General features: G+C 45.5%; 1 protein-coding gene and 1 long non-coding RNA gene across 7 annotated transcripts in view; one reads left to right on the forward strand and one right to left on the reverse strand.

The window, feature by feature from the left end:
- Positions 1 to 2,587: 2,587 nt before the first annotated feature.
- On the forward strand, positions 2,588 to 15,206 carry PTHLH (parathyroid hormone like hormone). Of its 6 annotated transcripts, none has more exons than XM_014879180.2 (4): positions 2,588 to 2,828; positions 5,245 to 5,367; positions 10,841 to 11,263; positions 14,722 to 15,206. In XM_014879180.2, the coding sequence occupies exons 2-4, from the start codon at positions 5,267 to 5,269 to the stop codon at positions 14,729 to 14,731; spliced, it is 534 nt and encodes a 177-aa protein (XP_014734666.1). In that variant the 5' UTR covers positions 2,588 to 2,828; positions 5,245 to 5,266; the 3' UTR covers positions 14,732 to 15,206. The 6 variants fall into 6 exon arrangements, with proteins under 6 accessions (XP_014734666.1, XP_088020962.1, XP_088020958.1 ...); XM_088164832.1 differs by lacking the exon at positions 2,588 to 2,828 and adding an exon at positions 4,013 to 4,094 and having other exon boundaries at positions 14,722 to 15,205; XM_088164835.1 differs by lacking the exon at positions 2,588 to 2,828 and adding an exon at positions 4,050 to 4,098.
- Positions 15,207 to 21,532: 6,326 nt separating this feature from the next.
- The window catches only part of LOC148223551 (uncharacterized), a 47,488-nt gene continuing 41,809 nt past the window's right edge, over positions 21,533 to 27,211 (reverse strand). The window contains exon 2 of the long non-coding RNA XR_015803714.1: positions 21,533 to 24,319. This is a non-coding gene — a long non-coding RNA (uncharacterized LOC148223551). The remainder of the gene's footprint in view (positions 24,320 to 27,211) is intronic.

Here is a 27,211-nt window from a genome sequence, read left to right on the forward strand (position 1 = left end):
CTGGGGGAGAAGGGACTTTAAAAAAAGAGTTAATCTATATTAAGATATATTTCAAGCTGAAGTCAAGACCAGAGCGAGGCACAGAGGCGATGCAGGAGCCGAAGGCCGCGGCCGCACCACCATGGACAGCGCCCCGGGGCTGGAGCCCGGCCACGCTCCGCCGGCACCGCCGGGCGCTGCGGGGCAGCGGCGGCCCCGGGCATTCATCGCCGCCTCCTCGCCCTCAAATCTGAAAATTAAGCCTTTCGCTGTCTCCTGGATTCTACGAACCAGACAGAAGATTTGGCAAAGCTCTCCTCAGTTCCACGCAGCTTTTTGTATTTTTGCTTCACCCCCGCCCCGCCCGCCCTTTCTCGAGTGCATTAAATTAAATGCATATTGTCTAAATAAACGGCGCGTTGTGTCAATAGCTGAGCTGGGGGAACTCCGGCAGCCCCTCGGGAGCGACAGGCGGCTCTGCTCAGCGGCTCTATCACCGTTTAATAAAGGATATTTGTGTGCTCGCATGGAGAGCCACGGCACCTCTGGGGTTTGCTGATGGGGAGGGGAAAAGAGGGTTTCTCTTTCTCCCCGAGCAATCCTTTCACTCGATGCGAAGATGACACCATGTCAGACGTGGAAGGAGTTTCTCATCCCCGATGGCCACCCGATGGGGAGTCAGAGGAGAGGAAAGCATCCTTCATGAGAGCTGGGCACTGCAGAGCACACCAGGGCTAGGTCGTGGGCAGGAATGAGTGTGTGCTAGAAAGTCTGCCTCAATCTGCGAGCAGTGGTGTCTGCTACCAATTGCACCGCAGTCTTGTCCTCAAGCCCACCCTGGGAGCCGTGGAAAAACATTCTGGGGCTTCGCACCTCGCCTGCAGAGAGCTGTGCTCGCTGGCTTTTAACCTCGCTGGATTAGAGAGGCTGAGCAAGTCAGGGGATTTCTGGTCCTCGCAGGACGAGTCCAGCAATCACTGACTGTGGTGCCGCTCCCTTCCCTTCCCCGCCAGACTCTCCAGCAGTCAGCACGCCTGTGTTTTTCTGCTGAACACCATTTTTTCCACCCTGGGAAGACTGGGGAGGTTAAACTCCCCGTCTGAACCGAAGCCCTGGACGAGTGCAACTGAGGTTATAGAAATCCGGGAGGGGAAATGACGAAAATGCTTTATTGTGAATAAAACAAGAGGGAGGAGGGAGAGGCGGAACTCCACAGAAGGTGAAGGATGGGAGGTTTGCGGAGCCGAGGATTTATCCCGTCTCCGAGCGCCGGGCGGGGGTTTAGTCACAATTTCCCTCTGCCTCCCTGAGGCTGCAAGGGCACCTCCTCCCCAAAGAGCTGAACCTGTCCCACTTGCTGGCTTTTGTTTCTGTGCTGAGCGGCTTCTGGGGGGAGCCCGGTCACACACCAGCCCGCAGCCCCTGGCCCTATTCCCCGCTCGGGAATTACGTGCCAAACCTGGAACAGGGACTTATCTTTCTAGCCAAGCTCCCAGGTCAACTTCCTCGTAAGAAAGCTGATTTATGCCTGTTTATACGTATGGAAAAAGGAGGCAGAAGCCAAGGGCGGCATCCCTCCAAAATCTCATTGTCTTTGAGGCGGGAAGACGGGAGAAAGTGGAGTCAGAAACCCTAAAATGATAAGGTTTGCCTTGTGGCGGCAGAGAGGGCTTGGCCAGAGGGGCAAACACGGGGTTTTGTCTCACCTCTCCGCGGCTGAAGCCTTTCCCAGGTCCCACAAAACGAGCAGATCCCTCCGCGCATCCCGGCTGGAGGAACAACCACAGCCGCAAGCCGCTCGCCTGGGCCGGGAGCCCTGCGGCCACCGAGGCCCCGGCAGGTGGAAGCCCCACAAAGGTGCGGGGTTTTCCCCTCTCCCAGACACCGCGCCGGCCGTGCCCGTGGGCGCTCCGTGAGCGGAGCGATGCTCGGCGCAGGTGTGGGAGTTGGAATCGCGCCTAAAGCTCCTCTAGTCCAGCCTCATCCCTTCTCACCCCTCCGAGGCCAGGGGACACCGGGAGCCGGCCGGGCCGGAGGGGGGAGATGCTGCAGGTGGAGGCGGGTCCCTCCAGGGAGAGCATCTCCCGCGGCATCCTGCGGGGAAGGGAAGGTTTAAACCCCAAATGAGGGGTCTTTTCTCCCCATCCTGCCACAGAGGTGGGCTCAGGCTTACGGTGAGGCTTGGGACCAGGAGTTTGCTCACGCGTACGTGACTTCCCTCATTTGTGTACCTGGCAGGTGACAAAGCGCTGAGCCCGTGGTTGCAGATGACAGCCCTCGGGGGGAGGGGGGGCATGGGGTGATAGTGAGTCTCCTAAAAGCCTTTGGCATTGCTCAGTTCCTGCCGTATTAGCCCAACCATAGTTGGGTTGCGTTTTTTTTTTTTCTCTTCCCTCTTTTTTTTTTTTTTTTTTTTTTTTTTTTTTTTCCCAAGCCCACTAAGGCAGAGAAGAGGCAAACTCAGCCATAGGAAGGTGGTTAGTGATGTCACAAGTTTGATCTTTTCAATAAAAGCAATGGAGAAGGGTCTCCCTCACTATATATATTAGGGGAAGCTTCTGTTCTTCATAATAAAAAGAGCAGCAAGGGAGAAAAGCACCTGCTTTTAAGACCCTTTATTTAGCCCTAATCTCTTACAGGCAGAATCAAAGCTCTGTAGGCTGGATTTTTGAAAAGTATTGCTTTTTTTTTTTTTTTTTAAATTAGTCATTTAACTTCTTTTTCTTTTTTTTTTTTTTTCCTTCTTCTTGAGCATAGAACATAGTTTTGGAAGCGATTGCTGAGAAGAGCAACCACTGTTGGCCAGGGTGATCTCTGAGAGGCACAGACAGCTGTAACTCAAGGAAAAGGTGAAGTGATAAATTGTGAAGAAACTTCAGGATTCTGAGTTTATAGAGGCTATTTATTTTTCCCGAGTCTGTAAGGGATGGTGTGTGTTGGTTTTTGGCGTATTTTTAAAAAAAATTTAATTTCTAGGGGAGAGGAAATTCTCAAACTATTTGATGGACTTATTACTTTTAACATGAGTAATACACCTATGAGTGTGTGGGGATTATTTTCAGGGGATCTCACAATTATTTTTAATTAGTCGAAAGGGCAGTGTAAATCAAAGACGCCTATTACATATATATTTTAATTTACAGCCTACCAGGTGTTCAGGGAATTAATTTACAGCATAAACGATTTAATGTTTTCAGCATGATTTCTATTTCAGCTCTTATGCTGTCGGTTTTATTTGCCTGTGTGATGTGGAATCTGGGCTTTTAAACTGCGGCAGCAAGCGTCTTTTAACTTAAAATAACCTGCAGGTAGAAAAAACGCTTAGCTTTGCACCTAAACCTTCTCCAGAGAGCCTGCTTGAATTCGGGGCAGGATGAGAAGGCGCGCTCAGCCGGCACGCCTCAGTGTTTTGTTGCGGCTTGTGAGGGCGTTGGGAAAGCATTCCCTGTAAATCAGGCTGTCAGCGGCACAACCGAGGCCCCCTGTCCCCGCCGCGGCCCCAGGGGGTTCGGCCGAGCCGGGCGAGGGCTCCGGGGATGCTGCCGGGAGCAGCCGGCATCCCCAGGTGTGCCGCGCCGTCCAGCCTGAGCAGATCGGCGTGCAGGGCATTCCCTCCGGGAGAATTGTCCCCGGTGTCCCCTGCCAGCAGCGGGGACAGCGCCTTCCGCCGACAGGCTGCGGGGACGGGCGGGCTGCGCCAGCACGAGTGCCGTCCCGGCATGGAAAACTTTGGTGCCTCTGTCGGGGGGTGCGGGGCTCGGGGCTGACCGGGGCTGACCAGGGCTGGCCTGAACTGACCGGCCGCCTCCAGCCGCTCCGGCCACCGCTGTCCCCGCAGCCCCGCCGCGCTGCCCGCCTCGCACGGGAGCGCAACCTGACGCAGCGGTTTGCAGCGCCCTGGCCAGGCTGAAGGAGGGCGAAGTGGAAGGCGCAAAAGGGAGAGGAGGAGAAAACTTTCCACTAGTTTACTTTTTTGGCCAGGAGCGCCTGTGTTCATAGACCGCGAGTCCTTCCCCCAGCCCTCCCCCTTGGCTCCCCCCCTCCCTTCACTAGCGTACAATTAGCATCATTAGGAGCCGACCCTCCGGCTAATAGGGGAACGGCGACCAACCACGGTAGGTGCGTGCAAGGAAAGGCGGCAGAAGTCCCGGGCAGCGCTTTGGGGCTGGAGTTAAAAAGTGCTCCCACCGATGGGAGGAATCCCCGCGGCACGGGAGACGCTGGCCCGGGAATAAACACAAAAAGGGAGAGCTGGAAGGTGAGCGGGAGAGGAGTGAGGCTGCAGAAGATGCAGAGAGCTTGGCGGCAGTCCTTGGGGTCCGCGGAGTGCCTGTGCTGCCGGGTGTTTCCCTTTCTTCGCTCCTTTTTGATTGCGGGCCCGGGAAGCGCTGATTCCCAGTCTCCGTTTTGGCTGGGGGTATCCCGTATCCCGCCCGGGCTCTCTCTCTCTCTCTGCACATGTTCCTAGGGCGCCATCTCTTTGCAAAAGCCTCCGTCCTCCCGCAGGTCTCCCAGAGGCTGCTCCGGAGCGTGTGAACATCGCAGGCTGCAGCCCAGTCCAACCTGCCGAGCCAAGCATGCTTCCCAGCCCCTGAGCCTCCCGGGGCTACCGCTCCTCCCAGACCTCTCGGGCTCTCCACATAGGCAGCGACCTTTGCTTGTCTCTCCTTGGCACCGCTTCTCTCTCTCCTTGTCACTGTTGGGGACCAAAACTTTCCGGCAGCTGGAGACGAGAACCTGACCCTTTTTTTTTGCAGAGGTATACGGAGAGACAAATGTGGAGATGCACCGCGCCTCCGCCTCAGCCTGTGTGTGTGTGTCTGTGTGTCCGCGCGTGTGTTTACAGAGAAGTGAGCAGCTGAGCTGACTTTTGGGAATCTTATCTGCAAAGAGGGCTTCTGCTGTGACATAAAGCCCTGAGAGAGCGGCTTAGCGAACTAGAACTAAACAGGGCTCAGGGAACTCACGGGACCCCCTTCTAACCCTGTTCAAATGAGAGCTAGATGCTTTTTGAACTAATACTGAGAGAGATCTTGCATGCGGGCAGAGAGAGACAGAGAGAGGGAGGGAGGGAGGGAAAGAGGGAGGGAGAGGCAGACAGCAAGGAAGGGAGAGAGACAGAGCGAAGTTTGGAAGGAGTGAGCCGAGAGCTCAGAAAGTTTGTTTTTCCTTCAGAGCCTCGGAGCTGGTAGAGCCGAAGCAGGGACTCCTTGAGGACGGAGCTAGCACATCTGCCCCTCGGGACTGACCTCCCTTTCCTTGCAGGTTTTGAGCCCCGGAGGATACAATGTTCGCTAAACTCTTCCAGCAGTGGAGTTTCGCAGTGTTCCTGCTGAGTTACTCCGTGCCCTCCTACGGGAGATCAGTAGAGGGGATCAGCCGCAGACTGTGAGTTTTTCTTCTTTTTTTTTCTTTCCCTTTATTCTCCCTCGCTGCGGCGGCGGGGAGGGAGGGAGGGAGCGCTGCCGGCTCTGCACGGGGCCGCTCCGGGTTACCTGCCCCAGGTGCTCACCGGCGCTGCCTGAGAGCCGGGCAGAGGCATTTGAGTCAGGGAAAGGGCGCTTTGCAGCTCTCTGACCTTACAAAGCTTTGGGGCTTCTCTTCCGACGCAGCCGGGTGATTGTTGTGCAGTTGCCCGGGACCCTCGTGGGGAGCATCCCGGTTTATCCAAATGCTGAGTGTTACTAACACACACTTCCTCGGCTTGGGCGTGGAGCCAATATCGATAAGGGTAGGGGAAACAAGCAGAACCGAGGGCCATCATGGCACTGAAGTAGTGAACAATTTCTTTGGATTTCTGCCACTTCAGAGAAAAAAAAATCCAAAGGGAGTCCAGTATCTTACTTAGAGGCAGAGGCATATTTTTTGATAAATGATAGTGTAACTTAAGACAGTCTGTTCAGGAAATGACCTTTTTGCTTCTTCCAAAATAATCAGCCTGGTTTATACTAATAGCCATACACAAAGTGCAGGAGAAGCCTCTGCCCTGATGCAGGAGCAGCTGTCTCACACATCTAACTCTCTGGCTTTCTCTGGACTTACATCAGATTTTCTAAGGAAGAAACACCTCAGTCACATAGGGGAGGGCTGTATTGTTATTCATTTCCAAAGGAAGCCAAATTGGAGAAAGAGTGCTGGAAAATCCGATCACAACTTACAGGGAAACATGACACAGCAAACAATTTCAGATGGGTTTCCTTTTAAATGTTTTATTACATACCTAAGGACAAGATCTCCAAATAGCATTTAAGCAACACACATAATAATAATAATAATAATAATAATAATAATAATAATAATAATAATAATAATAATAATAATAATAATAATAACCCCAAACACCCAAAAGAAAAAAAAATATATACCCCAGGTGAACTGACTTCAGACACACCTAAAGTTTGGCACCAGGCAGAGAGCTATTACAAATCTCCTACAGCAAATTGTGTAGAACATGTTATTGCTGATAATGTTACAGTGTATTATTCTCGGTCCATTAACGTTTAACTGTTTTGTACTCCTGAAAGCTGATCTTGGGCTGTTTCTTTCTTTGGGGACCATATTATAGAGAGGAATCAAAGTTCAGTTTCAAGAATAAGTAAAAAAAGAAAATAATTGAAGTGCAGTTAGATGCTGTTATTTTCTTGGCTAGGAAACTCTGAACTGGATCTAAGCCAAATTTGGTTGTTTAAAAAAATTAGATTTGCAGACAAATACTCTTTCTCTTTTTGAAGTTAGCATAGTTCTAACACTTGTTTTTAAAGATCAGGATTAGAGGTCTTCCCAACATCCCCATTCTGTCCTGACAGGGGGGAAGAAAAGTGTAAGCTAACCAGTGAAAACGCATTTTTCAGCTCCCTCTTTGCTCTGGCATGTAAAAAACACACAAGAAACCAGTCAGCTGTCAGTTAGTGGCATTCACGTAGTTTTGTTTGTGGGCACAGCACAAACACAGACACCACACTCAAACATGTGTCCTGTTTTAATATCACCACAAACTATTCCTAGAGTTAATGGTTAATAACTCACTTAGGCTTCAAGATTTTTTTTTCTCAGTCAAAAGCTAAACCCAGTAATGGATGAAAATACTGAAGCACATTATTATAGACATGCAAAAATAATCAAAATTACATAGGCCTGGTTCTACAGACTTTGCTGAAGCAAATCTCCCATGGAAAGCATAGCAAATTGTCCCAAGAAAAGATTTCCAGACATGTTATTTGTTATAGGAGTGCTTTAGCTGCTAAAGAACTTCTGAGAATCCCAGTAATGCCTCAAAATGAAATTACATATTTTTATCATCATGTCCAGACGTTGCAGCATCATGTCCCTAGATCTGTTCAAAATATTTTTCCTAAGCCTGAGATAGGTTGAGCAGATTTCCCTCCCTTTGGAGTCAGTGGCAAGGGCACTCAGCCTTGCAAAATCCAGAGAGCTGACTGAATCCTCCTCAGTTATTTTCCTGAATTTAGGATCAGACCCAACATGAACAGTCAAGGATAATAGCAGTTAAATAAGAGCAGCTCTCTGAGATAGAAAGTGGTAGCTTGAAGAATGCTGCCTTTTAGAAATGCTAGATATCTCAAGGAAAAAAAAAAAAGGAGGAATGTGCCTGAAAAGAGCAGCTTATCTGGAAGTATGTGAAGTCAGGATAGTCATGCGTTTCTGCTACTCTCCCCATGATGAGACACTCAGTCTCATATGTACACAGTGTACTTGGATCAGTAATTTGGATGCTCTGGTCAAGTACAAACCATCAACATCCCTCTCTCAAAAGTGCCTGCCACATGTAAGCTTAGCATTTACTGCTCTTGGTTTGGGTACAGGATCCTTTTCCTTGGATAAGAGGTGTGTTTTATAGAAGGATGGAAGGGACCTCTAGTGGGTCATCTTAACCCTAACAGCCGAATATTTTTTTCCATATTGTGGCCAATATGTGAATGCAATCATTCCAGTCTCCACTGCCTTTCTACTCTGAGTGTGTGGGTGAGATATTGTTGATATCTCCATTATGAAGCACTTCTTACATCAGTCTTCTGGGGCAAGCCTTTCCCCGTGATTTACAAACATAGGAGTTGTTTGAAAAACTGAAGCAGAAGGAGGCAGAAGGTCAAAGAGATATGTATCTACCACATCTTTGTTTCAAGGAGATTTTTTGATCTAGAGCATACAAAGGAAGCTGGTAGGCAAAATGTAATCCTTAAGTCTGGTTGAGTAATAAAAGTCATGTGAAATGTAACACTACATAATGTTATACAATCATCTGGAATAGCAGAATGTTATTTGGGGCCAGACTGATGCTAAATATCATACAGACATTTAAAGAGAAACCCACCCTCTTTGGCACATCAACCCCTCACACGTCAATCCCTGCATTATTTTGGAAATGCATACTCACTCAAGATGTAGATCTTGTAATGCTCTATGACTGCCTTGTGTGTACTGGAACCAAATGTTTAGATTTCAGTTCTGTAAAATGGAATAGGTTTTCAATCAAGAGGACTTTAATAACAGGCTTTCGAGAGTCAAGATTTTGTCACAGTGGGGAAGCTGACCAAATACACATTAGAGGATTAAGGCAGCTTTGGCTTGTCTGTGATAGAAGGAATTATCCTTGGTAGTTCACACGAGGCAGTAGGAAAGCTTTGCTCATCACATGAGACACTGGTTTAGTCTCCCTAAAGCATGGAGATTTCATACACTTTCTATGAACTAGAAGAGTGAAAGCATTTTCCATGCAAATTTCCCGAGAAAATATACTACTGGAGCTTGGAATGTAACCTGAGTCACACTGGATAGCCTGACAGGCAGCCCAGAGGAGCCCAGGGTGCTGGTTTTATTGGCCTATTTGCCAATCATACTGGCCCTAATGAGAAGGGTGTTGGAGATGGATGGCTCTTGTTTAAAAAAATTCTTCTGAGGGAGATCAAGAGCTTGTGTTAATGGTCACAGCTGCACTGAAGAGAAAGACATGATATGGGATCAGCTTAGCATCATCACATTGCATTTTTGCTTAGGGACATTTAGTAGAGAAGCATAAAATTTTTACCCTAAAGGCTGAAGTCATCCAAAACTGATTTTGGGACACTTAAAACACAGACAGTATTTGATTACATGTGTACTCACAAACCTCAGTATATGCAGAGCTGATTTTGAGCAAGATTTTGACAGTCACCTTCCAGTCTCATTGTGGAATGGGGGAAAGCTGCTGTTTGAATTTCACATTGAGAAATAGAGATATATTATCACTTAAATCCATCACTTGAACCCAGTGCTCAAAAAGTGCAGCCCTTCAAGGAAGAAATTGAAGAGGATGCTCTTAAGCCAGAGCTACTTGAAATTGCCAATAGCTGCACTGTTGATCAAGTCATAAACCTAAAGAGTTTGGCTGTGGGGACTAGAAAAGAGAACCTGCAGAACAATCCCAAATATTTTGCATTTTCAAATCTGGCAATGTACCAGGAAAAAGAAGGATGGGATGGGATGGGATGGGATGGGATGGGATGGGATGGGATGGGATGGGATGGGATGGGATGGGATGGAAGGAAGGAATATTCACTCACAGTGATATGCCTTCTTCCAGTTCACCCTCGTGCAGAAACCACTTCTTACCCAGCTAATTGACCAAATGATTATAAGGCAGGGAAGGCAGTGAATGGAATTTCTTTGGCCAGTGAGAATCCAGTCATATGCCACACCCTGAGGCAAGAGGAGAGATCCCATAGCCAGACTCTACATGCTGGAGTAGAGCATTGGAAGGATAAACTCTATTATTGCATTCATGGGAACATAGCTAAAATCCCAGCCTGTGCTCTGTCTGTGGTTCACAGTGCAGCTGTGCATCTATTCCACTTCAAGAAAAAGGCATGTATTTTTTCACATTTTCTCTGGTTATTTATTATCCAGGTGCCATTTGTATCTTCTTTCCTCAGATGTTTAATACATTCCTTGCCAGCACAACATCTCTAGAATACAGTTAGCTGCTCACCTCCCAGTTCCTTGAAAACAAGACAGAGCTCAGTGTACCAAAAAGTCAGGATGAACTCTAGAAAAACCACTCCAACAAACCAGGGTGCTCTTGAAGAAGGTCCAGAGAAGAGGGTTAGCATAAAATTCAAACAGCAGCAGACAAGAAATTTGGCCCCAAAAGTTTACACTTAAAGCAATACTAGGAAGGCATCTAAAACCATAATTAGACACAAGTGACCAAGCAGTAAATCCAAAGGAGTGGCTGAGGCTCATCTCTGCTGATGCTCAGACTGCCTCCTTGGATAGCTCATTATGGAAGGAATTGCCTGTGTTTTAGCCACCCAAATTTAAAAAAAAATTTCCTTTACGCTCCTGCAATTGCACTTGTACGTAGGAGTAAAATGCACTTTTGTGTGCTTGTTTATGTTTTTGAAGTACATGACTGAGCAGAAGGAAATCACTAGAATGGTGCTGTACAAACACTGCTTCCGGCCCCAAGTGCTGGGTTTTCCCTCTCCTGCTGCATTATCTGACCCTTTAGTTTTCCTATCTCTGACAACTGCCTTCCTGCTTTCACTGCCTCAAGTGTGATATATTGAAGTCATGATGCTTTTTCCTAGAACAGAGCAGTGACTAATCCAGCTCCAGGCCCAGTGGTGTGTGATCGGTCAGCTGAGAATTATTACACACTTAGGTCTTTCCCTTCTCTGCTGAGAGCAGCTACTCTGAGACAAAGCAGGGCTTGCTCCAGCAAGTCTGCCTTCACTGGATGTGTCCAAGCCTGGAACATGGTCACTGTGGCCACCACAGCCAGAGAAGAGAGGAACTCTGCCAAGCACTGGGCAATAACCAAACCCTTAACATTTTTTCCCTTTTCTCTCTTCTCTTCCCTTAGCAAACGAGCTGTATCAGAGCACCAGCTATTGCATGACAAGGGCAAGTCAATCCAAGACTTACGAAGAAGAATATTCCTTCAAAATTTAATCGAAGGTGTCAACACTGCAGAGATCCGTGCGACGTCAGAGGTGTCACCCAACCCGAAACCTGCCACCAACACCAAGAACTACCCTGTACGGTTTGGCAGTGAGGATGAGGGCAGATACCTGACTCAGGAGACAAACAAATCACAGACCTACAAGGAGCAGCCCCTGAAGGCATCAGGGAAGAAAAAGAAAGCGAAGCCTGGAAAACGTAAGGAACAAGAGAAGAAAAAGAGGCGAACCCGCTCAGCTTGGCAGAATTCTGGCATGTATGGAGACGTCGTGACCCAGAGCCCACTCTTGGACATCTCTGTTACTACACATAATCACACTTTAAGGTAATTCTGCTATATTCTGTTGGGGAGCGTGCCTTGTATTTGCTGAAATTTATCCCTTGTTATCCCTTGGTGGGAGAGGCCAAGGCCTCAAACTGGGAGTAAAAGCAAATTTTTTGAGACTGGCTTTTCAAGCACAGTCGCAAGGTGCTCTCTGCAGGTAAGTGCCCCTTCCACTTTGCACTGGGGACCTTTCTTTACTCTGAGACGTAAACAACTTATTGCCAAAATCTGTTTCCTGAAGCTGAGTAGTAAGTGAAGGTATTTCTGCAAAAAGGAAGCACATCACAGCCACTAAAATTTCCTTTCCTGCTTTAGTGTATCTCACATCGTATCTTGGTCCCACACTTGGGCCTCAGCAGATTGAAAGCTTTGACTTTTATTTAAGGCTTTGCATCTATAAAATGGCGAAGTTTTCTTTCCTTCCTCTCAACACCTCCCCTTTTTGGCAACTTTCCTACCCTTGCTTTACAGTTTTTTATTTTATTGTTTAACCTTAGGGGAGAACACAGAAAAATTCTCTCTCAGTAATATCTGCAAACAATGCAGACCAGCCTTTCACCATAAAATTTTCCCTGCCATTAGGATTTTTTAAGTCAGCTCCATCCTTTTGCCAGCTTGTGAAACAATTACGTTGCTGCTTAAAAATGTTTAGCATCACTCTTGGAGAGAGACCTGCTTCCCTCATGCATGACAGTGAAGGGTTTTTAGGGCAGTGGCCTGGAGACATCAGCCTTGATGTCACAAGGGACTCATCTCCTTGCAGCCATCTCAGCTTGAGAGGAAATCTGCACACTTGCAGGCAAAGCCAAGGATTCTACTCTTCAGCTCTCCTCGAAAGTTTACATTTCACCAGCAAAACCCCATATTTTCTCTCCTCCTCTCCTTCATCTTGTCAGAACAGAGACACAAGAGAAGTGCCACTTGCTTGCAGTAAATCCCTTGGAAAGAGACACCAGCTGTGGGATTTAATAAAATCCAGCCTGGGGTTAAGCTTTACTGGTCACAGTTTGCAATGTGCTCCATCACCTCAGCTCGTGCTGGCATCCACAGGAGGTACCAACACCTGGGGCTGGGCACTCAGACCATAGACCAGGGTACCCCAGACCATAAACCAGAGTATCCCAGACCATAAACCAGAGTATCCCAGACCATAAACCAGTGGGCATGGCTGTAGCAGGCAGGAGGGAAGTAAGAGACACTGCTTTGTCTCAGCACCTTAGGAAAGGGAAACTTGAGGACTCTGATCAGGAGGTGCCTGAATTTTCAACAGATGTCGAGGGACTGTGTTGGCCAGTAAATAACACCTGTCTTGAGCACAAAGACATCTAGAATGTAGGGAAAAAACATTCTAGGGAATTGCAACAGTTACTTTTTTTTCTTGCTGTGCTGTCTTTGGTGGACATATAATGGGATATGTAAAAGAGCTACAGGTACAACCCTGTTGATTTTCCCAGTTCAGCCTTTCTGTTTGAAGTGTGTCTGGATGGCTGAAGGCTCTCAGCTTTGCTGTGGAGTCCAACATCCAAATGCAGCATTTCTCACAGATTCCTAAAAAGAATCTGTATTTTAGAGAATTTATTGGAGATGATTAAACAAAGAGAATCCGTCGAAAAAAGAAAAGAGAATTCCTCCTTCACAAATGCAGAGAACATGTTGGTTTAGCCCTAAAAAACTTATAGTACATGAGTTTTTAGTTATTTCAGTGGGCTGGCAAAAATGATTTTCACTGTATGTCTGTGCTTCTTTTCTGCTGAACACCCTGGATTAAAATCTTCATGCCAATTCTCTCTGATCAGTCTTGAAAACAAAATTTTGGGTTTAGGTCAGAAAAAAAATGAACAACAATAATATCATCTCCAGATCTTTTAACTTACTACAAGGAATATCTCATGGAAGAAGTCAATCTTGCAAAACCTAGGTCCAAATCACAGCCTGCAAATTATCATTAGTACAGAGCCCACTGTCAAGATGTGGCTTAGCTTAAACTTTAAAACCAAGCCTAGAATCCGGGCCAAATTGAAAATGTCATCCTCTTAGAAATAGGCCTGAGTAGTGCAGACACACACACATGCACAGCCATGCTGTATGAATTATGTGCCATTGTTATACCTGCTGGAATATGTCCTGAAATGGACCCTAATATTATTGCTAGCTAATTATTAAGGAGCTTCATGCTAGCATTTCCATTCCAGGCACTTTAAAAGTTATTTCTCGTGGACATTACAGCTATATTCCTATTTCAATTCAATTAAGGTGCTTTTACTTAATTTCCTAAAAAACCTTTTGAATGAGTAAACTCCCTAATGATAAATGTAGCCTCCCTTTCAGCGTGCATGTTAAGAAAATCCTTTAAAACTCTCCAGGATCTGAGTTTTGTTGTGCCTCACACCCACACACTTCTGCCACATGGGATGTTACCCCCAGCTCTGGTGATCAGTCCTGCAGCAGAGAGAATCTCACTCCATCCTATAGATCCACATTCCACCCCTAAGGAGTCACTAAAAAAAAAAAATGTTCTGTTCACAGGGACAGAAGGGCACAAAAGCCCAACCCTTCAGCATTTCCTGCAGCACCTCTGAGCAACTTCATGTTGCAGTACAAGGAATACCCTGACAGGGTGGGAGCAGACTCTGCTTTGTTCTCATGGGGGGAGAACTCACACCAGACTGCAGCATCCCTTAGTAAACTCCCAGATCTCAGGACTGGGTGCAGCTGATTGCTTCAGCTGGCTGAATGCAGCAGGAGCTGGAGGACAGCAGGATAGGATGGTTGCTTTCTTTCAAGCTCTGTGACTCCCAGAGGGAAAGTTTCAGGATTAGAGCCTTTTCACTCAGACAAGCACTCGAAGAGATGCCATCAAGGGTCTGCTCACTCCAAGGCCAGAGCAGCTTTACTCACACACACCACAGCCCCTTGCCTAAGGGTGGTCTATCAGTGGGAAAATGAGACCAAACCAGTCCCATGGCAGTGTTTTAATCAGAACATGGTATCACACTCCCAGCAGTTAACACAGCATTAATAAGGACTTCCTTTTCCATATCTTCAAAACTGTTTTCACTTTACTCCAACTGTATTTTTTTTCTTTTCCAGCACTTGACATTTTTATCATAGGGTGACACAATTCTTCTTCCTGTAGCATTCAGGAATCTTCTTGCATAAGGTTCTAAATAAAAACAAAGCCCCTTTCCCTTCCCCTGAGAGTAGAATGGCCTCAGTGTGTGACAAACTGCAGGTCATCACACTTCTAGAGGGGTTGCATTGAGAAAAACACAACAGAGATCTTGAATAAATGTCTAAAACTGTGGCATGGCCAAGCAGGCCCTGTTATTGCAAATGGTTACTCGCATGGCACACCTGTTATAGTCTGTGGTACTCTTGCTATTGATTCTATGTCCACACATTTGAAGCGAAAAATAATTAACTTTTCTGCTTTTTCCTGTCCTTTCTTTTCTTTGCAGGAGGCGCTGACATTTTCAGCAAGAGATATTTGGAAGACATATTGCAGTATTCTGTAATAGTGAACATATGGGAAGTATTAAAATATTTATTACCTGTAAATATTGTAAATGCTCAGAATAAAACCTTTTTCCCCCCATTGCTCTCTGAAACTGCACATTTGGTTATTGTGAATTTTCCTTTTTTTTTTTTTTTTTTTTTTTTTTGCTAAGGCTAAGACAATTATTGTCACATTTACCATAATTTATTTTGTTGACTGGTGTATTTATTTTGTGAACGTATCTTGGTGCTGCTGACTTTCTATATTTTTTGTAACATAATGCACTTTAGATATACATATTGAATACATTGACAACTGACATAAAATGTTCCTGTTTTGTGGTTGATTTCAATGAATGCTTACACACAATTGTTCAAACTGATTTTCCTCTGTGCATGTATAATAGCAGTATTTTAAAATTTGTAAAGAATGTCTAATAAAATATAATCTAATTAAATCATGACTCAGAAGGAAAAATGTGTTTTTTAGGAATTTCAAGAGCAGAAAACATTTTTTTTATTTACTATATTTGAAAATTGTTTTAAATGTAATGTGTTTACATTGGTCTAAACTCCCACATTTTCACATTAGCTTTTACTTAAAAATCACTCGGAACGTGTTTTTGTTCCAGTGTTCTATTTCAAGTTAGCTCTGTTGCTGAACAGCCTGGGGGTCCGAAAATGTCCCAGGGCAGATTCCCAACCTCCCCAGGGCTGAATCCCTGCACTCCGAAGTGGGGCTTGTGAGAGCAGCCCCAGGGGAGGCATCACTTGCTCGGCTCCTGGGGCTGCTCCAGGTCACAGCTGAGCCCAGCTCAGCCCCAGGCTCTGGGCAGGGTCCTGGGCTCCCCACACCTCTGTCCCAGTGGCCACAACACGGGCAGAGCCTCAGTTCTTTGTGTTCTTTGTGCTTTTTCCTGGGTGAGTACACAAAGGGAAGAGAAGCTGCAAACTACACCGGGGGACACATCACCAGGTGCTCTTGCATTGCTGCAATAAATTTTCCCCTCTCCCACCACGAAGATGCCTCACAGGGCTCTGTTTCCAAAACCATCTGCATTAATCCTGCTTCTTCCTCGTCTCCATAGATGAGACCTGCTAAGGGAGAGACCCCCTTCAAGACTTCATGTTCACTGAACGAAGAAAACACGAGAAAAAAAAATTATGGTCTGTCATTTTTTTCTTGCTTCTTATCCCTTTCACATGCAAATCACAGCAGCTGCTGTGGGGGCAACCTGAATAAAGGGGATTGCTTCACAGAGATGTCTGAACTTTGCAAAGTCCAACTGAATTTCCTCTGTCCCAATCTTTTAACACCAGCAACATCAGAAAAATGCAAGCATGGAAAAATAAATCACAAATCCTGGGAATTTTAAGATAGTTCTTGTAATTGTTGCTCTGTTCTGTAGTTGCCAAACTTTTCTTTTTCATTCTTCTTTCATTTTTTTTTTAAGTGCCATCTTTTTCCATTGCCAAAGTACAGCCATCATGTAATAAAAACCAGATGTATTTCTGCTCCCTACCCAATCTTGCAGAAAACTACCTCCAAGAAAACACTAAAAGCAGGAAAACTTGAGAAAAAAAACCCATCTTTCCCAATCTCTTTCTCTGAAGTGTGAAATTCAACGCTTCATTATGTCCAGTTAATTACAACAGCCACAAAGCACGTGCATGCTGTTTCCTTTTCAGATGAAAAATATTATACATGATGAAGCATAGCACTAAGGAAAAAAGGCAGGGTTTCTGCACATTTTTGACTTGGCCTCCTTGCACATCCTGCCTATTTATAGTATCCAGCTAATGCTTGGATTTATACAACTGAAGTTAACTGCAATATATTCAGAAGACAATTTTGTATCTCAGGATTACCAACATATCCCAGCTGGAACTAAAACTGAAGGCTCTGGTGGGCAGAGGCAATTTATCTTCATCAGAAAGGACGAGCCTTGGCAGACAGGGGCCCAAAAGAGCATAAACCAAACCAACAACCCAAGTGCTTAACCTTGGCCCCACAGAACTGGCCTCCTCATAAGAGGAAAACTGATTTTGAAGTGTCTCTGGTCTCCCTTGTATCCTTCCACTGTCCATTAAGGGCTTGTATTTTTTTCCTAGTTTCCTGTAGGCAAAATCTGCAGTTGTAGAGAGTTTAAGGAAAGTCCTGTTTTTCTGAAGGACCTTTGCATAGGCCTTACAAAACTTGTCTGTGGATCCTGTGCTTCACAGACTCTGGTTTGAAAGTTGGTGCTGCAGACTACACGAAGCTGAATGCAAGATTTTTTCGAGCTCTCAGCTTTTCAGGAAAATAAATCCTGAAGATTCCCATTTCTGAGACGAACTAGAGCAGCTTTGCCTTTCTTGTGGCGGGGGGTAAAATCTCCCAGAGATTTCAGTTTCTCAGACAGTTCAACCCTAAAGGTTTAACTAGTCTCAAAGACCCCTGCAGGGCTCAGAACTTAAGAATCAAGATTTATCTTGGTATTTTCTGACGTCCATGACACCAAATGCTGGAGTAGAAAAGAAATTATGCTCAAACTTCAATATTTCATGTTTTACTGAATGGTCCCTAGGAAGGCTGCACTCTTGTATCCATGTCCTTTCAGCTGTTTCTCTTACTCTCCCCATTCCCAGCTAATTTCAGCACCTTCCATCACCAGTCTCTTGTCTCAGCAGTCCTTTCTCCACATCCCGCCTCACAGCCATCAATCCTGGGTTTCTCCAAGCCCTTCATCCCAGATTTTCCACTGGTGGGTTGTGCTCTCCCCTCAGCATCCCCACCAGCTTCCCTCCTGCTCTCTGCCCACCTCCCAGTAGGAAGAGCAGCCAGAACAGAGTGGGATAGCTGCCTCTTCACTTTGCTTTACACCACCCTATCCCAGTGCCTTTTCCCAAGCTCCTGGCTAAGCAGGAGCTGTGGGGAAAATCATCCTTTGGCTTCATTGTCTCTGAGCATCAGCCTGCTCAGATAGCAGGGTCTGCACTCCTGGAGGGGGGTGAGATGTGCACAGGAAGTCCACTCATGCACAGCAGCTGGACCATAACAAAGGCTTTTGCTGATAAAGCAGATTGCATTTAGTGTGATTTTTCAGAGCGTTACAACTTGCCCAGATGTTCCTCAAGGGGATAAAAGAGCATTCACAATGCAGAGGATGCCCTCCAAAACTTCCATTTTTTCCTCTGTGAGCCACAGAGGTGATAGGGTTTCTCAGGAGAAATTCCAAAAGATTTTTCCTATGGGCAATACAATTGTTTTTCCTTGGTTCACATTTAAACATGGCACGACTAGTTTGGCTGAAATCCTCTGAAAGGCAGTTTACGAGGTTTCAGCTCGAGAGGTCAAACACGAGGCAGAATTACAAAGAAATGAGGCCAGAGTGTCACACCAGGAGATGGTGGTGTCCCTCAGGAGTGTCCTGAGCAGCAGTCCTGCCTCCCAGATCCAACCAGCACAGTCAGAAACTTTGTTCCTGCCCGGGACCTCCGAGGGGAACACAGGTTTGGCACCCCAGCGCCGCTCTGGTTTTACAGCAGTCACCGTGTTTACTACAGAACTTAAAAGTGGTTAGGAGACATCAAATGATGACAGCTCTTCCCAGCAGCTCCCCTGTCTGGACCTCCATCACAGACCTTTCCAGGCTCCGTGCGCTTGGCACGGGGAGCTCATCCAACAGTAGAGTTCCTCTCACAGAGTTTGTTTCGTGGTCCTTTGTAAACACAGACCTTCGAGACACACAAAAAACAACCAGTGCAGTTTATGCCTGTCCTCTGGAAGGGCTCTATGCTCTCAAGGAAGGCATTTCAGGCACAGGAACTGCTTGGCTTGGTTTGAAGCATTCCCCACCCCAACCTGTGGACAGCACTATCCCAACACAACGCAGCCACAGTGCAGGGATCATGCGTGTTCACTTATGAGTAAGTGCCCTTGATCTGCTGAGCCACCACAGAGAACTTGGCTTTCTTGCAGTAATTCAGAAAGTAGGGGAATGCTGGCTGTATTTTGTTACAGCCTTTGAGAGTTTGAAACATTTTGTTATTTGGTCATAATTTACTGCAGAGAAAAAGTGCTGTGATAGTTTCTGTGGAGCCTGAGGGACTTCATTTCTTTACAAAAGAGATACTATTAGAGGAAGCACAAGCTACCTTTTAAGCACCACAACATACCTCCCAAAACAAAACGGGTACCATCAGCATCAGGAGTTGGGTCACATGAGGAACAAAGTCACTAAAAAGTACATTTTGTCCTCTGCTGAAACCACCACTCATTTCTGCTAATAGATTCAAGAACAAAGCAGGGAAAGAGCCACATGCATTTATCCCAGATTTTAATACAGAGAGCCCTGGAACTCCTTGTCAAAGCCATTCCATTGCTATATCCTAGTTATTATTCAAAATGGAGTCAGATTTGCCCACTTTTCTGAAGGTTTATGAGCTGTGTGGAAAGCTTGGGGCAGAAATGTAAAGCATTGATGTGTAGCCTGCCCTCCTTCCCCTCACTGGATTGGTTGGTTGATTTTGGTGGTGGTAGTTTTGGTTTGGTTTGGTTTGGTTTGGTTTGGTTTGGTTTGGTTTGGTTTGGTTTGGTTTGTTTGGTTTGGTGTGGTGTGGTTTGGTTTTTTGTTAATTTTTTTCCTGTAGTTGCTTATCCCAATTTTTTAACCAGGCTATGAACACAGTCATGAGGTAATAAGTGATAGGTTTCCTATTCACCCAGATGAAGGTGACAACGCTTAAAGACATTTTCTCATGGCCCATCCATCCCCCAGGATGCCCCTCTGGACACTGACTTCAGTGAAAGCTATGCACACAGCTTCCCACACAGTTCTCTGAACACATACCCCCTTGACTCCACTTTTTAAATTGGTTTCCTGGACGGTGCTCCTCACAAATAATTTTTTCCTGCAGTTAATGTTCACTAATTTGCTGTGGAAAATGTCTATGATCTAACCTTCTCCATGCCTTTCTTTCCAGATGTGTGAGTGATCCAAAAGAGTGGTTTGCAATGCATATGCCACGGACCATCCTTTTGCAACAGCTGGATTCTGCTCTCAGGCAGGGCAGGTGAGCATCCTCTGCACATTCATGGGCTCACTGCTGTACTAAAGTACAGCCTTGGACTTCAGAGGGCATGTTTGAGGCCATTCTGCATATTGTGGACCCACTTCCCTTAAGAAAATCTTCTGAAAATTCAAAGGGATATTTTTTTCTCCAGTGGAACTTACAATATAGGAAATCCCTACATATTCACTAAGGAAAATCCTTCCTTATGTATTGGAACCATCTTTCTTACCATGGCTGTGCATGTACAAGCATGTCAGAGGCAGGAGGGATTTGTGTGGATTACTGTCTTTAGAAATACATTTTACAAGATCTGGGTCACTCAAGCAGAAAAGCAGGGCACAGCAAAAGGTGAAAAAATCCCACCTTGTCACCTGAGTTTTCCTTTGTGTATCCATTTTCCTCATTTTGTCACTGCACTGGAGGAATGAAGATCTAATCTGACCCAGCTCAACTTTTCACACTGTTAGACCCTTTACCTGTTTTCATAAAATTGTTCCTGCCCTCTCTTACCCTTTACCAGCTGAAAGGCCATGGAAACACACAAGCACTGGGTGCAGCTAAACTCTGACCCAAACAAGATCAAACCTTTTCCCAGTGAGGGGAAGAGTGTCTGTGTAACATTCTGTCAGAGGTTCAGGTCTGCAATCAGACCAACCCCCAGTGTGAAATGAGAACTGTCCCGTGGCTCCTCTCACCCAGCCCAGGGAGCACAGGGGGTGGTGGCCCATCCACGTGAGAACTGGGGCTTTGGTAGCCAATTCCTCAGTCAGGCTTTTAGGCCAGTCTCCTCTTGGAATTCTGAGACAAAACAGGGAAGATTTAGGGCTTTGCTGTACCCGCTTTAAAATGTCTACAGTTTCCAATGCCAGCAAACAAGAAGTGTCTGTAAATAGATTATTTTCATTTCTACCTTTTGTATCGCTCCAGTTCCTGTTCCAGTAACAACCAGGAGAGATTTACCAGGAAAGCACATAGGCTTAATAAATTTTTCATAAGATAAAATGGGTTTATCATGCTTTTGAATGTTGAATCTTCTTCTTATTGTGTAGAGATGACATTCCACTTGCACACATGAAATCACCAGAGATGGAGGACAAATTCCCCAGATATCCTGAGAAATGTGCCTTGGGTTGGCAGGCTTGCTGCACAGCCTCGAGCAGTTTGAGTCTAGTGTACCAATATGAATCCCACATCATTCCTTACCCATAAATAAGCAAGGATTGCATGATCTCCTGGACCACAGAAGGGTTTCTCACATGCTCAAGTGCTCAGTCTTGAAAGCCCTGATCACTGGGGCTGATCTGGTGTTTGCTGGATGCAGAACCTGCCAATCACAACAAAACCATGACAACCCACAAACTCTACAGAAGAGGGGGAAGAAGGCAAGAGCAGGAGCAGAGCCACCTCCAGAGGCTGGGAAGATGTGTGGGCTCATCTCCTGGGACAACCAGGACAGAGTTACTGACAGCCACGCGAAGGATGCACACTTCCAGGTGACTGCTGGGAGAAATTGATATCAGTATACAAACTTGACAAAAGTTTGGGATTTTTGAGTGTGAAAGATTCAGAGAAGCTGTTCTTCAAAAGGCCTCTTCTCAAGCAGCCTGGATGTTGTGCAATGGCTACAGGAAGTTCCTTACAGGACAGAGTAGATTTGTTTATATCTGAAACATCAGATCATGAAATAAGATACAGAAAATGATATCCACATTAATGAAATGCAGCTGACATCCAGTGATTTTGAATTTTATTTTTGTATTGTACATACTCTTACATCAGGACTCCATAGGGCTAAGCAGATCCAGAACTCTCAGCTTTTCTCAGTTTTAGAGGCTCATTATTGGCACAAGAATGAAAACTTTAAATAAATACATCACAATCACTATGACTGCATATGAGTTGCTAAGATAATGATAAGATGACATGGGGTAAATACTTGGAGTTAAGATCAGCTCTAGCAACAGTTGATTCGTCATTTATATTTAATCCATTTAAGAGACGTTTTTATCAGACAAAGATCAACACGCTGGGACCATTAATAGTTACACTTATAAAAAAAGCCAGCAGCCAGAGACCAGCAGAGACAGACGTAGCAGTCTTACGGTCAAAACTCACCAGTAAATTTAGAACACACTCACATGAACATTTTGCTGTGCGTGTTATTATTTAAACAGCATTGTAGTAAGAGCACATGCATGCATAATCAAAACCATGCCCAAGGATCTAATGAAAATGCTGGGAACAAAAGAGCTCAGGAGAATGCCTGGTTCATCCTAGGTGATTTTAGCAGATGAAGAGGAAAGGAAGCACAATGGCAAGTTGCCTGAAAGAGCAGTGGTCTGATTTGTCAGAGCCTAGGTGGGATTACAGGAACAATCCACAGCGGAACATACAGTGTCTGTTGGGTACCGAGAAAGGAATGCTGCTCTGGGTGCACTATAAACACCCTGCAGAGCTTTTGTTGATGTTAACAGGAGCTATCCTGGCCCAGCAGACAGCCCGGGCACTGCTGGATGTGCTCACTGCACAGCTGCTGCCTCCTGAGCAAGGCGAGGCTCACAGAACCACAGAGTGGCAGAGTGACAGAACCACAGAGACACAGAACCACAGAACCACAGAACCACAGTCATAGAATCACAGAACCACAGAAACACAGAACCACACAGTCACAGAACCACATAATCACAGAATCACAGTCACAGGACCACAGAATCACAGAACCAGAATCACTGAGTCACAGAGCCACAGAATCACAGATTCACGGAATCACAGAACTGCAGTCACAGAACCAAAGAATCACAGAAATAGTCACAGAACCACAGAATCCTAGAATCATCACAAAAACCCAGAGCCACAGAATCACAGTCACAGAACCACAGAATCACAGCACCACAGATTAATGGAATCCAGAATCCCAGAAACACAGAATCCCAGATTCATGGAATCTAAGTACCACAGATTCACAGAATCATCACAAAAACCCAGAATCACAAAGTCACAGAACCACAGAATTGCAGCACCACAGATTCATGGAATCCCAGAATTCCAGAATCATCAGAGAATCACAGAATTCCAGAACCACAGAATCCCAGAACCACAGAATCCCAGATACCCAGAATTACAGAATCATCAGAGAATCACAGAATCAATCCCAGAATCACAGAACTTCAGAATGACAGAATGACAGAATATCCTGAGCTGGAAGGCTGAAGCCATAAGGATCACCTAGCTCAGCTCCTGGCCCTGCAGAGCACCATCCCCCAGAGTCATACCCTGTTCCTGAGAGCATTGTCAGGAACAGCTCCTTGAGCTCTGTCAGGTTTGGTGACCATTTTCTGGGGGAGCTTATCTCAGGGCAGGCTCTTCATCCAGCTCAAAAAAATATGAGTAGTTAGCCCAGAAACCAGATGTTGATTTCACATTGGATTCTCAGGACTCATCCCTCATTTCACCAATATTTACCCTTCTGCCACTAGACAGGGCTATCAAGAATGAGGAAGGTCACAGCAGATGAGACACATAAGCTATGTCCAAGCAAAACTGCACACTGCAGGCATTTCCCAGCTGGGAAATTTATGTGTAAATTCCCCTCGATACATCAGACAATAAATTTATTTGTGAGGATCTTACTTAAACACCCAGACTTCTGTTTTTTTGATACTCTTGTGGGGCACAGACAGACAGAGCAAGGGTGGCTCTAGGGAAATATTCAAGGGCCCTTAATCATGCAAACCTTCTCTTGGGTTCATTGTTAGCATTGCCTCCATAAAAAATACCCCCAAGGACCCCTCCGAGTTTGACAGCATTTGGCGAATTTTCAACACAATTTCTCTTCCAGTCTATGGTGATCTGTCTTTTCTTTGCCTACAGAGGTGTCTCAGTCTTAGCCTCTGCTGCCCTCCCCTTTCATCCCTGTCCTCCAGGGCTGTCCCATCAGCCCTCTGTAGAGTACAGATTTATAAGCTGTACATATAAGGTGAGCAGGCTTATAACTTCAGAGCTTCTGGCACAAGGTACAAAGTAAGAGCAACAAAAACACTGACATATGCAGCTGTTTCTTTAAATAAGGGAAGGCCAAGCAAGGTGACTGCTGCCAGCCAAGTCTGAATGTATAAAGAGAACCACTTCCAGAAAGAGGGCTCACAAAGTTCTTGAAAGTGGGACCACCTCAGAGATGAAGTTAGTCCCTTCCCCTCCCCCAGTCTTCCCTGACCTGCTTCAAACTTCAGCAAATCAGTTTTTCCAAGCCTCTCACCCCCTCCCTCCCCTTGAGCAGTCTGATTTTTCTATGTGAACATTTTGGCAGATCTGAAAACAGTTTTACTCATTCATTTAATAGTCACAAATAATGGTTCTGTTTCACCAGTTAATTATTTCACCAGTCTCACAGATGCATGCCTTTCCTTCATGTTCAGTGGGGAGGAAACCAGTGCCCACACAAGCAACAATAACAATTTGAATAAAAGACTGATGCGTTCTGATTTCTTCCCGTCAACACATCTTGCTCTGTGGATGTTAAAAAAAAAAAAAAAGCAAAGAAAAAAGGGAAAAAATTAGCCCAGTTTTTTAGAGGGACACAACATGAAGGACATAAATGAAGAGAACCACTGGAGGTCACTGTGACAGAAAAGGAGAACGAGTCAGATGAAAGCAGGACCTCCAAAGCACCAGCCAGTTTGAGGTGGTGATGGTGGCTGTGGGGCTGAAAGGGTGAGAGAAGAGACTGTATCTTCAGTCTGACTTGATTGGAATTTGGAGCCACTGGCTGCAGAAGCAAGGCAGGAGATGAGGCTTGTGTCCACATCAAAAGCTTGACTTCTGACCAGGTTTCCCTCCAAAGAACATCAAACTTTTATCTCCTGTAAGTGTTTACTATCTTCAGTCCGACTGTGAAGTGTCCTGCCCTGCTCAGGGTCTCCCAGTTCCGTGCCCTGCTGAATAGGAACTTCTGAAAAAGACGAAGTCACGTTATATCTTACATCTATAATACCAATCTGCCTTCAGAAATACTGTTTTTCCCAGCACTGAGGGAACTTTGAGCTAAGACTTTGCCTCTTCCCCAGCTGGCAGAGAGGTCCCAGCACTGTACACAGCACATGGGACTCGTTCCTAAAAGGAGAATCACACATTGGTTACAGCGCCGTCGGCTCTCCAGCCTATTTCCAAGAACTGCATAGCTTGAAATCCTCCTTCTCTTTATTAAAGTGTGTGTAGGAGGGAGGAAAGGAAGCGCTGTGGGGGCAAGGGGGACAAGCAAGAAACATCACACCTTTCAAATGTAGGGGGTAATTTTCTGCTTTTTCCACCCTTCCCCCGGCCAGCTGTTAAATCCCACGTTTCTCCAGCCATGCCTGCTGCCTCTGCGACAGAGGAATGCGCAGCAATCATCACTTGCAATGGCTGAAATCACTTGGCAGGACCCACAGGAGAAGAGGTTTGCAAGTTCATTTGGAATAAGAGCCCAAAGACCTATACAAGTTTGCCTTTTTCTTCCCTTTAGAAGCTCCCTCTCTTTACCCTGCAGCTACATCTCCTATTCCTGAGACTCTCTCTCAGTTTTTGATGTGCCCTTAATCCACCCTGTTGCCTTCCCACAAGTTTCTGGTGACTTTTTCTTCAGCTCAGAATACCTTACAAACGAAGAAGAAAAACGAAATATCTGCTGTCGAATAAAAGAACAAAAATGAAGCTGCAAATGCTGCATCTTTTGAGCGATGTCTCTTCAAGGGCAGCTTTCTTTTCTGCCTTGTTTTTTGGGTCTGTCTGCATGTATTTTTGACTAATAACTATGCATACATGCACATGCACGTACGAGTGTGTGTGGGAGTGAGAGCCAGGGAGCACATAAAGGGTATTTGGGGATTCTTTGGTTTTGGACTCTCACACACATTTGGGGAAGGCAAGTTATAAACATATAGGTAGGTCCAAGAATGAATACTTTAATATTTGCAGATCCTGATGGCTGCCAAGTGCTAGCATTTCAGGGATGCATATTCACATGCAGCTGGCAACACACGTTGGAAGGTACCCAACTTTTTGCCAGTCAGGTTCCAGACTTGAAATATCTCAGCAGACCCACATGTGGATGTTAACACAAAGCAGGGAATGTTTCCCCTTATTCTACATACTCATTAACTAATCAGCAAGCAAAACAGTTTGCAGAGAATAGGAGGATGGAAATCAGCCTTTTACTAGAAATCTTTCCCAAGGCCTCCAAGTCAACCTTCTACCTCCCCAACCTGGAGAAAGACACCAAAGCTTATTAAATTCAATAAAAACCAACCCACAGTCATCCCCCTTCGGGACGCCTCACCTTCAGGATACTTTCTAGGTATTTGTGCTAAATGGTTCTTTGCAGCTGGGCTTTTTATTTGATTTCAGTTTCTTAGGGCCACCTCCCTGCTCCAACATTCCCCAGCTTGTTTACAGCCAGTCTCACCAGTGAGCAGGGTGCCAGTTTCATTTAATTTGTTTTTCCAGTGGCAGCAACAATCTGTGTGGAAAGCATAAACAGAGGGAAGGAATCTGGAATCAGCAAATGGTGTGCACAGCTGCACACCATAATTTCTGCTAGTGAAAGTTTTAATTCCGGTCATCAGAAGACGAGCAGAAGAGTTGGAGGCAAAGAAGAGGTGGAGTAGTGGAAGAAATATAGCAAGAGGAAATAGTAAAATCCAAGGCAGCTGGAGAATCTTGGAGTCATTATAATTAAGGCCCAACAGGTTACAATTTCTCCAAAAGAAGTCAAAGCCAGAAAGCAGCCAACAGGTCTTCAGGAGGAATTGCTCAAAGATGTGATTCTAAAATATATAGTAGTAGAAACAGGAAAATTTGTTCATTTCTCTTGCAGATAAGAATGTCTCACCAAGACACAAAATGAGGGGAGAAAAAGTCATAAGAGAAAGAAAACTGCATCAATTTAAAATAAAAAGTAAGTAAATTAATTATTAAAAGTTAAGAAGCATTACTATGGGAGGTAAAGCAACCAAAATTACGTTTCAAGCTCTCTAATAAGAATACACCAAGTAAACGGCAAAGTTGAAAACCGTGGTAAAAAGCAAGTGCAATTATAGAAATGACAAGAAAACTCACCCAGCATGTGTTCCTGGAAGGCACCAGACAGCAGCTATTGTGGTTATAGAAGCAAGTGAACAGGCTGAATTGGTAACAGCTATGTTTTGAGGGAATTAGGGAAAGGAAAGAAGGAAGGAAGGAAGGAAGGAAGGAAGGAAGGAAGGAAGGAAGGAAGGAAGGAAGGAAGGAAGGAAGGAAGGAAGGAAGGAAGGAAGGAAGGAAGGAAGGAAGGAAGGAAGGAAGGAAGGAAGGAAGGAAGGAAGGAAGGAAGGAAGGAAGGAAGGAAGGAAGGAAGGAAGGAAGGAAGGAAGGAAGGAAGGAAGG

Source organism: Sturnus vulgaris, chromosome 5, assembly GCF_052056855.1.
Source record: "Sturnus vulgaris isolate bStuVul1 chromosome 5, bStuVul1.hap1, whole genome shotgun sequence".
Classification (NCBI taxonomy): Eukaryota; Metazoa; Chordata; class Aves; order Passeriformes; family Sturnidae; genus Sturnus; species Sturnus vulgaris.

Excerpts from the sequence above, each read along its gene's own strand:
- PTHLH (XM_014879180.2), top strand. The coding sequence starts at position 5,267 with ATGTTCGCTAAACTCTTCCAGCAGTGGAGTTTCGCAGTGTTCCTGCTG. Across the intron at positions 5,368-10,840 it reads GAGGGGATCAGCCGCAGACT|CAAACGAGCTGTATCAGAGC; the intron begins GTGAGTTTTTCT and ends CTCTTCCCTTAG.